Source organism: Sorex fumeus, unplaced genomic scaffold, assembly GCF_029834395.1.
Source record: "Sorex fumeus unplaced genomic scaffold, SorFum_2.1 ptg000034l, whole genome shotgun sequence".
Taxonomy (NCBI): Eukaryota; Metazoa; Chordata; class Mammalia; order Eulipotyphla; family Soricidae; genus Sorex; species Sorex fumeus.
The window spans coordinates 32,511,111-32,525,283 of NW_026606091.1; the positions used below are offsets into that span (position 1 = coordinate 32,511,111).

A 14,173-nucleotide genomic window follows, 5' to 3' on the forward strand; every position below is an offset into this window, starting at 1 on the left:
CAGAGCCAGGTGTGACCCACCAAAAAAAAAGAAAAAAAAAAGAACATCACCTGATTTGGAAAGAGAGCCCGTGCATATGTCACAATTAGACAGGGTCACTCTGGACCAGGTACGCACACAGATGGGCATCTATCCACCTAGGGCCGTGGTCCCAGAAGACACACTGAGTGGCTAACAGGAAGTGGGCGGAGCCGTGGGAGGGAGCAGATGCTAGAGTCTTCCCTGGCTCTCATTAGGAAGCGCGGTCAGTGTGGGTGTCTGGCCTCCAGGACCCGCTTGAGTATCCTCTTCTGGAGTCTGAAGTCCCCCCACGTCCCGACCTGTGCTAGGAAATGAATCCACAGGCCCACCTTGTAGTCATAGCCGGCACTGAAGAGGATGTTAGCGGCCGTGGGGTGCCACTCCACCAGGCCCACCCTGCGGGCGTGGCACAACAGCTCCTTCTGGCAGTTGGTGATGTTCCTCACCAGCATCTGCTTGGGGATGTCCCAGATCTTAACCTGTCAGAGGAGACACGGGCAGGTCAGGCTCGAAAGTGCTCCGGTTCCCTTAGCCACACCCTGCTGGGTCTCGAAGACACCCGCCCCTCTCCCCCCCACACGGCCTCTTTCACTCTGGATGCAGAGGGAGGTCCCCTAGGCAGCCCGTGCTCTGGGCCACTGCGAAAGGAGGGACAGAGGCCGGTAGCAGAGCAGGGGTAGGTCATGTAAGCCGGGGGACGGAAGAGTGGGCTGCAGGGCCACTGTGCCTCCCAGCCCAGGGGACATCCCTCCATGGACACTGGTCACCTGCTTCCTGTGCCAAAGGCCCAGGGCACAGCCTCCTGTGCCCAGAAGGGCACCAGGGGGCCAGTGAGGCCCCTGGAAAAAGGCAGAGCAGGAAAAAAACTCTCTGACCTGAAGGGACCCCTTGGAAGCACCAGGGGACACCCACGGCCTGAAGGTTAAAGTGGCCCCATAGTTTCTGGCCACAGTCCAGGTGCCCCTCACAACAGTTTCTCCCTCTTCCCAAAGGTGGCCACTCTGACCGGATACCAACCCTGCTGGGTTCTCACTAGCCATGCTGCCCAATGACGAAGGTGGGGACTGGGGTCCATGGAGAGGAGGAGCTGAACAGAGCCCAGAACTTCTCTTCTCCACCTAAGCTGCCCCCGCTCCCAGGACACTGACTCATCTGGTGGGGATGCAGCCCCCGCCGCTCTGCCGCTCCCTGTCCCCTCCCACGCCCCCACTCCAGCCCCGGCCCTGCCAACCCCATGCCTCTCCAGAGCCCCTCATGCCTCACCCACCCACACTCACCGTGGCATCCTCCGAACATGAGGCGATCTGGAAGTCATTGAAGGGGTTCCACTTGATGTCCAAGACATTCCGCTGGTGCCCACACACCTTCGGGTAGTGGGGGTTGAGCTTTCCTGTCTGCGAAACAGGGCCATGAGGGTTAGGCTGGGATGGGACTAACCAACTCCAGACTCAAGGTGGTGTTTCTCAGCCTGTCTCTGATTCGGGACCCCCTCGTCTCTTTCCTGAGCCCCCCTTGCACTACTGGTTGTCCCACCCCTGTCGCTCAGTCTAATGTTATGGTTTCCCATTGACATGATTTTCATTGTGGCCTCCTTGGAATATCCTGGGGTGGGGGTGGGGGGCTCATATAGCCTCTGGTTGAGAGATACTGTTCATATAACTGCTTCCCATAGAGGAAATGTTGGCCAAAGGGAAGGATCTGGGGGGGGTCTAGTAGTACATGGTGGGGGGGGTACTTTCTGCCTGTTCACTTACGGGAAATTCCCAGGGGATGGTCAGTGATTTTTTTTTTCTGAAAAGGTGGTGGTGGGACCCTCAGCAGGTGATCCTTTAGCCTGTCAGCAATCACTCAGTGGATGGCACATGTAGGGGGCAGGTATGGGGGTGAATCTAGGCCTCGCCCTCTCACATGATCAAGACATCACAGGATTTCGCTAAAGTCTCATGCTTCTCTCAGCACAATGGAACTGTGGTAGGCATTTTATGAGGCTCGTGTGAGGATGGAGGGGGGAGGACCATGGAAGGGTCCGGCAGAGTGCCCGGCACACACTGAGCAGTCCATACATGGACCTTGGTCTCAGACACCACAGGGGCCAATGTAGAACTGTACAGCCACCTGGGACGGCCTGGCAGCTCCGGACAAAGATCAACACAGAGACCATGAGAAGTGAGGACCTTAGCCCATGAAATCACAGCAGTGTCACTCAGTCACCAAGAGATGGTAACAAGGTTGGAGTCTGAGCCCACATTTTGCATGCAGGAGGCTTGGGTTCAACCCTCAGTCTGACATGGTCCCCCTTCCCCCAAGCACCAAGTGATGAGTAGCCGCCTACTTCAACTAGGGTATACTAAACACCAGAGGAGGAGGAAAAGGAGGGAGAAGAGGAAGAGAAAGAGGAGGAGGAAGAAAGAGGAGGAAGAAGAAGAGAAAGGAGGAGGAGAAGAAGGAAGAAGAGAAAGCAGGAGGAGGAGAGGAGGAGAAGGAAGAGGAGGAGAAGGAAGAGGAGGAGGAGGAGGAAGAGGAGGAGGGGGAGGAGGAGGAGGAGGAGGAGGAAGAGAAAGGAGGAGGAGCAGGAATAAGAAGATGAAGAAAGAAGAAGGAAGAAGAAGAAGGAAGAAGAAGAAGAAGAAAATAAAAAGGAGGAGAAGAAGAAGAAGAAGAAGAAGAAGAAGAAGAAGAAGAAGAAGAAGAAGAAGAAGAAGAAAGAAGAGAAGACGCAGTATAAGAAGCAGTAGCAGAAGATGACAAAGGAGTCACAGAAACTGCATAAGTACACTTTGATGATGGAATAGCTGCAGTTTCATTGCTTGAGCAAACAAACCCCTGGTTACCAGTGCTCACAAAAATCCAGAACAGTTGAGTCTACAGAAATCGGAGCCAATTCATGGCTGCTGTAACCCAGGAGTGTGGTAGAGTGGGTAAGGGAGCCATGGGAAGAGACAACTCATGGGAACGTGGTTTATTTATTTATTTATTTAGCGATAGCACAGCGGTAGGGCGTTTGCCTTGCACGCAGCCAACATGGCCGACCCGAGTTCGATTCCTCTGCCCCTCTCTGAGAGCCCGGCAAGCTACCGAGAGGATCTCGCCCGCACGGCAGAGCCTGGCAAGCTCCCCGTGACGTGTTCGATATGCCAAACACAGTAACAACAAAGTCTCCAATGGAGACGTTACTGGGCCCGCTCGAGCAAATCGATGAACAACGGGAGGACAGTGACAGTGACAGTGATATATATGTGTATATATATGTGTGTGTGTGTGTGTGTGTGTGTGTGTGTGTGTATCGCCCGCACGGCAGAGCCTGGCAAGCTACCCGTGAGGTACTCGATATGCCAAATACAGTAACAACAAAGTCTCCAATGGAGACGTTACTGGGCAAATCGATGAACAACGGGAGGACAGTTTCTTTCTTTCTTTCTTCTTCTCATTTATTTATTAAGCTATACAGAGTGATACTTAGGGCTTACTCCTGGCTCTGAACTCAGGGATCTCTCTGGGTGGGACTCAGGTGGCCATATGGGTGCTGGGGATCAAACCTGGGTTGGCGGTGTGCAAGGCAAACACCCTGCTGTAATATTGCTCTGGCCCGAATGTGGTTTCTTTCAGGAAGTATTGGTCCCCTCACCCCTGCCGGAAGTGATCTCTGAGCAAGGAGCCCAGAGTAAGCCCTGAGCATCATCGGTGTGACCCAAATATTCAAAAAAAAGAAGAAAGAGAAAAAAAAATAGAGGAGGAGGAGGAGGGTAATTTCCGTCCTTCCCATGTTTTCTTCTGAAAATTCCTGCAGAGATCCCAGCCCCACAGGCCAGGCCAGGCAGTCCCAAGTGGACATTTCCAAACACACAGAGAGACTTGGATTTCCTAGTGCTCGGGACCACCACACCAGCTCTGTGGCAGAAACTGATCTCACAGGGGCTATGTGTACGTTTTACCCATCACACCCCAGACCCTCCGCCTGACCAAGCAGGTTTTGTCCACAGCTGCCACCTCTGATTCTGGTTCTGGGGCCCAGCCACCGGTATGCTCCCAGCTCATCTGAGTATCTGATGAGACGCAGACAGCAGAGGTGTCCCGCAGCCATGCACAAGGTGCCACTTTTTGAGACACAGGGGACCACACTTGGAGGCTGCGGGTGAGCATCAGCCAGACAGACCCCTGTGATGTTGCCATTCAGAGCGGGATTCCAGTCCTGTGTGAAGGGGCCCCTTAGAATGCTCTCCACTCCAGGCCCCTGACCTCTGAAAACAGCTACGAGCCACCTGATGCCACCAGGAAACCGTGGGCTGTCCCCTGGACCTGCTCCTTAGGGTTGGCGATGGTGCTCGGGAGACACACACACACACACACACACACACACACACACACACACACACACCCTGGATGCAGCTGGGAAAGGGCTGAAAGTGTTGGGGACCAAATACTGACCACAGAGCAGCTAGGATGGCATTCAATGCATCTGGCTGGCACAGGGATCAAACTTGCAACCTCACGCTTGTGAGGCAGAACAGCTCTGTGACACCGAGACACCCCCCCCACACACACACACTGCCCAGTCTCTCCTCCCCTTCACTGAGCCTCATGCTGCCTCTGCAGAGACCACTGCCCTTTCATAGGACGTCCCTGAGTCCCCAGTTTAGAAATGCCATGCTCCCTAGAGCTCTCCACCCTCAGGAGGGGAGACTGGACCACAGGCTCCGAGTTGGGGAAGGCCAGCCCAGAGCTGAGGCTGCAGGTGTGGAGCCCAACCCTGACCTGAAGGCGGACTTGCCCAGGGCCACCAGGAAGGGGTGAGAGGAGTGGGGCTGGGGCCCAGGCAGTGGGCACTTCCCCACTGCGAGAGTGCAGCCCTCTCTGAGTCCCTGTCCTCGCACATAGCCTCTCCCTTCTCTCGGATCATTTCCTGGGTCAAAGGGCACGAGCCGTGATAGGACGTTTACTATGGTTCCCAGGGACTCTCAGGACCTTTATCTTTACAGGCAGGTGCTGGGCCATGCCCTGATTTCTGCTCTGAAGTTTTCTGTGAAGAAGAGGGGACGGTCAGGCTGACAGGAGCCACTCAGGCCTACACAGCCCAGCTCAGAGGAGCCACGGGCCAGACGCCAGCAGGCAGCAACCCAGAGCTTCTTTTTTTCCCAGTGAACATGGGAGGTGCTGATGCTCCCCCCAAGACCACCAGGCTGCTCTGGGCCTGCAGAGTTTGAGCTGAGGATGGTGTCTGAACGACCAATCTCCAGTCAAGAGAGGTCTGGGCCCGCGTGTGCCAGCCCTGTCCTGGACAGACACCTTATACTCAGCCACTCTGCCCCTCCACCCACATGGCCAGCAGTAGGGGACAGGCATCCGACTGATGGGGAACGGAGGCACTATACTGGGGGGTAGAGAGAGAGAGAGAGAAACCTCCTGGTCCCTGAAGACTGCCCAGTGCCTGGCCAGGGCTGGGTCAGCTTGCCGGAGCTCAGCACGATGATCCCGTTTTATCATTGCTGCGGATGTTTCAAAGGCTGCCGGAAGGACCTAGTGTGAGGCCGGCGGCTCTTGTCCGGGCTCCTGTCGCTTCCTACCATCCCACTGCAGAGGGTCCCTGGGCAGCCCTGGGACTACCTCCACGCTGACGGCATTCCCGCCACGAGCGCACGTACACCTCCTGACTACCAGGGAGGGACGGGAAGGGCCTCCAGGCCAGTGCGTAGTGCAATTCCCTGGATGGATTCCTGACACTGGCAGGGTCTCTGGGAACCACTGGGAGCAGCCCCTGAGCACACACAACTGGGGGTCGCATCCGAGCACTGCCAGGAGTGGTGGCCCCAAATCCAAAGACAGGGCTATACAGCCCCCCAAGATGGCAGAATCCAATTCACCCGAGTGTAAATGAAAATGCTCTTCTCCCCCTCACTCCTCTCTGCTCCACCCCTGGGGAAACCACGGACACCGTCCCCACACCCCGCTGCCCCACTGGGCAGCCCTTGGATGTCTGAAGGCTGAGGACCCGTTCCTGACTCCTAGGTCTTCTCCAGGCTGAACATCTCATTCCCCCATGGCTGGAAGAGACGCTCAGTGACCAAGACCAGAGCAGACCACACATGGGCCATGCCCTGAGTATCCCCAGAGGCAGAGTTTGAGTGTGGAGGTAGTGGGCTGGGGCCTTAGAGGCGCTGGGTGGGCTGGGACAGCCACCGGGCGGGGGGCTGGCAGCTGATGGTGCACCCTGAGGTGCTGCTGGGGTGGGAAGGTGAACACCAGCCTCCGAGGGCTGCACTGTCCTCCCCAGCCCTAGGCCCCTGCAGGTTTCAGGGTCATTCACGCCGCAGGCCCTCGGCTCCCTTGAACTCAGCTTCTGCAGGAGGAACTTGGGATTCTGGGAATTTCCTACAGTGAGTGGGAAGTCAGCTGAGTGAGTGGAGTGATCAGAGAGCACTGTACCTAAAAGGCTCTTTAGAGAAAGACAGATTTTTTTTTCAGGGCCATAGTACAGGGGGTAGGGCACTTGCCTTGCACACAGCCCACCCTGGCTTGATGCCCGGCACCACATGTGGTCCCCGGAGCACTGCCAGGCATCAGCCAGGGGAACAGAGCCCGGAGTAAGCCTCGAGCATTGTTAGGTGTGGCCCCCAAACAAAACAAATCTGGGGGATGGAGCGACAGCATAGCGGGTAGGGCGTTTGCATTGCATGCGGCCGACCCGGGTTTGATTCCCAGCATCCCATATGGTCCCCTGAGCATCGCCAGGAATAATTCCTGAGTGCAGAGCCTGGAGTGTTTCCTATGCATCGCCGGGTGTGACCCCAAAAGCAAAAATCAAAAACAAAAAATTCTTTTTCTTCCCATATGGTCTGCTTGTCCAACTCCAGACTGGGCAAGACGAATGTGGGGGTGGGAGTGAGGGGTGGCTTCCAGTTCAGGGGGTTCACGCTGCTCAGCAATATTTCAGTGTCTGCACGGGGCCTAACTCCTTCCTCCACAGACTCCACACCTGGGAGCAAGTCCAGCCTAGAGGCTGCTGTCGCTGTCAGGGGCTTAGCCTAGCTAGTGCATCCCTGGCCCCGCCCCTGGCTCCTCCCCAACGGCCTCCGCTCCCCCAGGAGGCGCTGGGTTGCCAGGGAGGCAGACATGGGCCCTCCCCCGGGGCTGAGGTTGGGTCACCAGGGAGAAGATGAAGGACCTTCAGCACACAGCCACTCCCTGGAGGACACCTGACACCACCTGGGCCTCCAGGCACACCCTGTCCTCCAGTGTCACCCATAAGTCATTAGCAGGCTGGCCCTTTCCTTCTCTCACCCCAGGCTGACACCTCTGGCGCAGAGGGGAGGGAACTGGCTGGGAGCCAAGCTCCGCCCTCCAGACCCAAGGCCACAGCCCAAGGCCTGCTGGCATCTTGGAGGTCCTCACCCTGATAGCTCAGGGTCCTTCAGGAAGGCAGATCCATGAGCCACAGCCTCATCTTGACAATGGGGACCATCACTCACAAACCCACTCCCCCAATGGGCCAAGGAGAGGATGAGAAGGGATCAGTATATGCACCGATTCTGGGCAATACACACAAAAACGGCTACTGCACTGGGTTCTGTCCCCTTCAACCTGGGGTGGGGGTGCTTAGGGAAAAACCGACCTGGCCTAGTGCATGGACCTTTCTAGATGTGAATTCAGAGACCATCAGGGTCAGCTGGGCACCAGGTGACATGGAGTTAGAACCAATACTGTGAACTGGGGGCTGAAGCGATAGCACAGCGGGTAGGACGTTTGCCTTGCACGCAGCTGACCTGGGTTCGATTCCCAGCATCCCATATCCCATATGGTCCCCTGAGCACCGCCAGGAGTGATTCCTGAGTGCTGAGCCAGGAGTAACCCCTGTGCAATGCCAGGTGTGACCCAAAAAGAAAAAAAAATAAACACAAAACAAAAAAATACCCCACTGTGAACTGGGTATGGGTCAATGGGTCACCTGCTCTGAGAGTGCATACTGAGGTTGCTGGTGGCAAAATGACATAAAGTCCAGGATGTGCTAATTTCAAAACATTTGAGGGGGGAAAGAAGAGATGCATAAGGCAGCACTGGCCACTCTGGCATTTTAGGGGCAAGGGCTGACTGTTTGGGCCACACCCAGTTAAACCAGAGCTTACTCCTGGCTCTGTGCTCAAGGGTCACTCCTGGGGGGTGCTCAGAGGACCATCTAGGGTGCTGGGAATGGAACCCAGGTCAGCTGCATGCAAGGCAAGCGCCTACCCAGCTCTACGATTGTTCCGGCCTATCTGACCCAGCATGTGCACTCCATGGCACTTGGCCTGGAGAAGTGGAATTATTTCTGATTAGGTTCATACAATCCCGTGCTTGAATGTTTCTATCCGTCTTATAACAGTCCAGGTGGCTGTGCCCAGGTGAAGGGTAAACAGGTGTATCCATCTGCTCCTCAATAACCCTAGAAATCTGTAACAGACACACACAACCCCCAGGGACAGACTCCCAGAGACTGACCCTGAGGAGTGGACACCAGAAGCCCAGCAGTTTCCATGCAGTGCAGTTGCTCGGAGAGAGCCCTCTCTACGCAGCAAAGCTGAGCAGTGGAGTGGATCGGTGTCCGGTGAAGGAGAGGACGGGCTTGCAGGGCAGTGCCGTGGCTCTCGAGGGCAGGCCAAGGGCAGGCTGACCGCTCAGCAGGAAGGGGCATAGGCTCTGGGCATGCAATGGGACCCGGCTTGATCCTCAGCACTGCCCGGGCCTCTGAGCATTGCTGGGGGTGGCCCTGTGGTCCCCAGGACCATAAGACTCGAGCACTGAACAGCCCAGTTGGCCAAATGTTGCTAGGAGTGCTCCCAGAGATCCCTGAGCACTGCTTGTGGGCCCCCAGTAAACATTAAAAGGGTAGCTTTGGGGTTGGAGCAATAGCACAGTGGGTAGGGCATTTACCTTGCATGCAGCTGACCTTGGTTTAATTTCCAGCATCCCATATGGTCCCCTGAGCACTTCCAGGAGTAATTCCTGAGTGCCTAAGCCAGGAGTTACCCCAGGTATGACCCAAAAAGCAAAAAAAAAAAAAAAAAAAAAAAAAAAGGGCAGCCTGGGCAATCCTTGTCTGTCTAATCCTTGTCTGTCTCTTAACTGCACTCACATCCGCGTCTGGGTGGACCCTGTGCCATGAGGCCTGCTAGGATTCTTCCCCTGGGGGTCTAGGGCAGGCACACCGCATCTCTCAGCATCACCACTCACAAACTGTGTGTTAGTCCACAACAACCTCAAAGCAGAAAGGCTAAGCGAAAAGAAGAACTAAGCCAAAGGCAGAGGTGTCTGCGTTGGTTTGTTTATCTGAAATCGCATTTCAACTGGGCATCTTGTATTTTATTTGGAAACTCCCTGGAGCTTGGGCCAGGCAGATGTGTCTGGTCCTATTGGATATCCTCCAATCAAGAATCTGTGTGCAGACACTGGGGGTGAGACAGTGGTCACGGTCCACGTGCTCTGGCCATTAAGTTCAAAAAGCAGAAACGGAATCACACCTGGCTCCCGGGAGTATAGCACAGCTGGGTTTCAACCCTCCAGGGGACTGCACTGGCCACGAAACAGCGCCAGACTCCTGTCCTGTCCAAAGTGGGACCCAGTCCCAGTCTGTGCCCCATGGACAATGTGTCAATGAGATCCATCGGGTTTTTCAAATACAGGGCACCCACCCACCTCAGGGCCTTGGCAGTTGCCCTCGGAACACTCAGCCTATAGAACCAAGTGGTTGTCTGCTCCCATTTTCCTCTCCAGAAAGGCCTTCTCTGGCCATCCGACATGAAAACTTGGCCTTGCTCAGGTCACTCCTCATCACATCAAACCAACTTGCTTTTAGTGCTGGTACAGGGGATGTGATTGGGTGTTGGAAGGCATACCCCCGGCATAGCTCCCCCACCCTCCAACAGATGAAGTTCGGTGGATGGCGTCTTTGCACCCAACCCGAGAGAGACTGCAGGAGCTAAGGCACTTGCCTTGCTTGCAACCAACCGCTTGAGAACTGGTCCCCTGAGCACTGCCAGCAGTCACTCCTTGAGCACAGAGCCCCTGAGTACCACTAGGGTTGCCCCAAAATAAAATTAAAAACACGAGCACATCTTGGGGAAAAACAAGTTGTCAAATGGGTCACTTCTAGGGATCCTTCCAGCTGTTCTTCACGAATCCCATTTTATACTCATCCCTCCCCAGATTTCAAAAAATTTCTCTGGAGTTCAATTCACATGTGCCCTGCTGCCAGTCTAGGCCCTGCTCACCTGGTCCCAGTCCATTTCCTCAGGAAATGTTCTGCCCCTGCCTTCACAGACTGTCCCTGGGTCCACGCCCCTCTCTGCCCTGGCTCCCTGGACTCCCCGACTCTGATCGTGGCCTTCCCTTGGCCAACCAGGCCATCAATAAGCATAGGCAGGAACAGTCACTGGGGAATGTGCTCACTCTGTGGAGGTTCCTGGGTACCCATGCTGGGCCCACAATGTGCCCGCTGGTTAAAAAAAAAGTTCAGGCCCCTCCTCCCCATGCCTCATCCTAAGCCTATCAAAAGGTACTAGCAGGGCTGGAGTGATAGTACAGTGGGTAGAGGGTGTGCCTGGCACATATATGGCCCAGGAACTGCATATGGTTCCCTGAGCACTTCCAAGGCTGATCCCTGAGCACAGAGCCAGAGACAGCCTCTGGGCACCACCAGGAGTGGCCCCAAACCACCCTTCAACCCCAGCAAAAAAAAAAAAAGAATATCTTAACATTCCTTTTTATGACATTTCATTGCGTAATCGTCACACCCTGTTTTCTCAGTAATATCAGCACAAATTTCCTTTAATGGACACATCCCACCTTTTTATCTAGGATAACTATGCAGTGAAATATGAACTATAATTGTTAGCACCATATTAACAAAGAGATCAAATATCAATCTAACCACCAATGGAATGGGCTGACATCATGCATACATGTCGTGCTAATCTAAGGACATAGATTCTGTGTCATATTCTTGCCAAAATGACCAACGTGAGTCTAAACGTGAGGACAGCTTGACAAACCCAAATTCAGGACTGTTCTTCAAAACCGGCCCTTTACGCCTTGTAAATGTGAAAATAGTGAAATCAAGTAGACTAAGAGACAAGGCAACAACAGAACACAAAGCAAGACCTGACTTGGATTTCAGACCTGAAATGAAATTTCTATATCCACACATATGGAGAGAAGGATATAAAAAGAGGCAAAGCAAAGTGGGCAGAATGTTAACCACTGGTGAATCGAGGTGAAGGAAAATCAGTTCAACCACACTTTCAGCTTCTCTGTGGGGCTGAGGGCCTTCCAAAATAAAATGGTTTCAAAATTCTGTTTCCAAAGCTGGAGCAATACTACATCAGGCAGGGCACTTGCCTTGCAGGCAGCTTGACCATGGCATCCCATCTGGTTCAATCCCTGGCATCCCACTATGAGAGAGAGATCCCTGAGCTTAGAACCAGGAGTAATTCCTTAGCACTGCTGGATGTGGCTCAAAACCCAATGAAACAACCAACCAAATGAAATTCTGCTTCCAGGGCTGGAAGAGAGGTGCAGAGGCTGGAGAGCATACTTGGAGTGCAGAGGCCCAGATTCAATCCCTGGCACTACATATGGTTCCCCTGAACACCACCAGGAATAGACACTGAGTACCACCAATATGTGGACCTCCCTTGCCCCCTGAACCCCTAAATTCTGTTTCTAGCTCTCTCTGTTTTGGTCATCGGTTGTCTAAAAATTCAGTCCACCGGGAAAGCAAGCATCCCGTGCTGGACCAGAAATGACAGAGCGAACCATATAAATTATATCTCTATAAATTATACCTGCAGCAGAGTCGCCCTCCTTGAAAACCAAGAGTGCTTGGGCTTGCACATTCTCGAGAGGAATAGTTGGAGGCTAAAGGGACCACAAAGAAATGGAAACTCAGGAGAACCAAATTAGATCTGAGTCTCACTTCTTCCCCGGCCTACAACTCTTGGTTGCTGAAAGACCTGGATCTATAATCGGTAATGATGGCACTTTTCTTTTATGCATGAGGTTAGATAATTCTGTGGGTTAAAGATGGAAGCTGACTTTTCGCACCAGAAATAGCTTGTAAAATCCGTTTGCAGAAAAATCTAAGAGACAGCAAAGAAGAGAATGTCAAGTTTTTCTTCTATCAGCCTTAGGTTCTTTGCAAGATTGGGGTAACTTCCTTAAGTAGGAAGTAGGCTAACTTCCTGATCCCTAATACTTGGCTCAGAATAGATCCTCACAAAATAAATATTTGAAGAGAACTCAAATTTCCATTCATTTTATTTTAATCCCTGGAAATTGGTGAGCATTTTAATGGCATTTCAGCAAGACATTGACAAGAGATGAGTGAGACTTAAAATTTTGACTCTGGTGTGAAACATTTGCATAGGCATATTGAACTATCCAATAAGACTAGTCCAATAAGTCTAGTTAAATCTCCTTTAATTTTCAGGGAGGAACCCCAAGCAGTGCTCAGGAGGTTCAAGAGTCACTCCCAGTAATATCTGGGCTAGAGGGTTCAATGCTAGGGTGTGGCTATGTAGTACCACTTGGGACCAGTAGTGCTGAGGGCTACCAGGCTTATACCTGATGATGCTCAGGGGGGCCATGCAGTGTGAGGAATCAAATTTGGGGTCTTTTCCCCTAACTGACGACCTATCTCCTTGGTGTCTACTTAAAACTCTTACGATCTCAGACTGCAGCGACAGTACAGCATTAAGGTGTTTGGCACAAAGCTGAGCCGGGTTAGATCCCTGTTTTCTCATATGGTTCTCTGAGAATCACCAGGAATGACCCCTGAGCATCGTTTGGTGAGGTCCCTCAAAAAAAATCTGACTATAATGATTGGTGATTATGATGCTTGGTGCTTTGAAGGATGTTTCAAAGTGATTTATGTACTTGAAAAATAAATATACAAAAATCACAAATATTTAGTAGGAAAAATTTATTATAGGCATTTTATTTATAGCTTAACTGGATATTACTGGTATAAATTGCATATACAACTACAGTATGGGTAAAAAGTCATTATATCTGCTTTATGTTTAATGTCAATTGTTACAACAATTTTTTTTTGCCCTAGGTACCGTGTTTACATCCAGGGTGATAGCAACACCAAGCCCTGGGTTGGTTATCTTCAGAGAGGTAGGAGAAAAATGGGATTGAAGTGCACACAGAGAAGGGTATAATTATACATGCAATAAGCTCCTTCATTAAAAAAATTAAAGTAGAGAAAGATGAGGGTTTATTAAAGCTGAGTGATGGCCATTCACGTATTTTATGTGCTTGATATTTAACTATAAATAATACACCAATAAAACTGTATAACAAAACCCAATACAAAAAATAAAAACAAGGCAGGCAGGGTGGGGGTGCTTGGAGAAGTGGAGGGAACCTGGGGACACTGGTGCTGGGAAATTAGACTGGTGGAGGGATGGGTGTTGGAACATTGTATTACTGGAACCCAATCACGGACAGCTTTGTCATGCTCTATCTCACGGTGATTCAAAAAAATAAATAAAAATAAAATTTTGCTTCCTATGTGTTAGTGAAATTCCCTTTTCCTAGTTTGCCATGAATTTTTCTCATGAATGGGTATCAAGTTTTCTTAGATGATTTTTCTGCATTTTTTAAGGGGGCTCCTATTTTTCTCTGTTTATTTGTTAACAGGACGATGTACCTTCATAGTTTTACTAATATTAAGTCATGCAACAAATCACCCTGAAGATGCCTCTTATTTTATTTATTTTGTTTGTTTGTTTTGGGCCACACCCGATGATACTCAGAATTACACCTGGCTCTGCAGGTTGCCAGGGATTAAACCCAGGTCAGTCGCGTGCAAGGCAAAAGCCCTACCTGCTGTACTATCACTCTGAAGATGCCTTTTAAAAATAAAAGTCACTGCCAAATTCAGTTGACGGGTAATTTGCTTCCATCTTCCTGAGCGAGACTGGCCCATCATTACTTACTTATTCTGTCCTTGTCTCATGTTGGAATGCAGATTTCTGTGGCCTCACAGGACAAGAGGGAAGCTTTCCCTAATCTCTGGAAATGTTTGTGAAATATGGGAATATTAATTTCTTGATAGTTAAACAGGCACTGTCTATGCAATTATATAGGGCCTGGAGAGATAGTATAGTGGGTAGGGTAC

General features: G+C 51.9%; 1 protein-coding gene across 1 annotated transcript in view; it reads right to left on the reverse strand.

Annotated features, from left to right (window-relative positions):
• CORO2A (coronin 2A) overlaps positions 1 to 14,173 on the reverse strand; it is a 60,079-nt gene that overhangs the window by 11,097 nt on the left and 34,809 nt on the right. Inside the window, exons 3-4 of the mRNA XM_056117069.1 lie at positions 1,299 to 1,415; positions 351 to 500 (exon numbers count right to left, since the gene is read on the reverse strand). Of these exons, the coding sequence (XP_055973044.1) occupies positions 351 to 500; positions 1,299 to 1,415 (267 nt within the window). The remainder of the gene's footprint in view (positions 1 to 350; positions 501 to 1,298; positions 1,416 to 14,173) is intronic.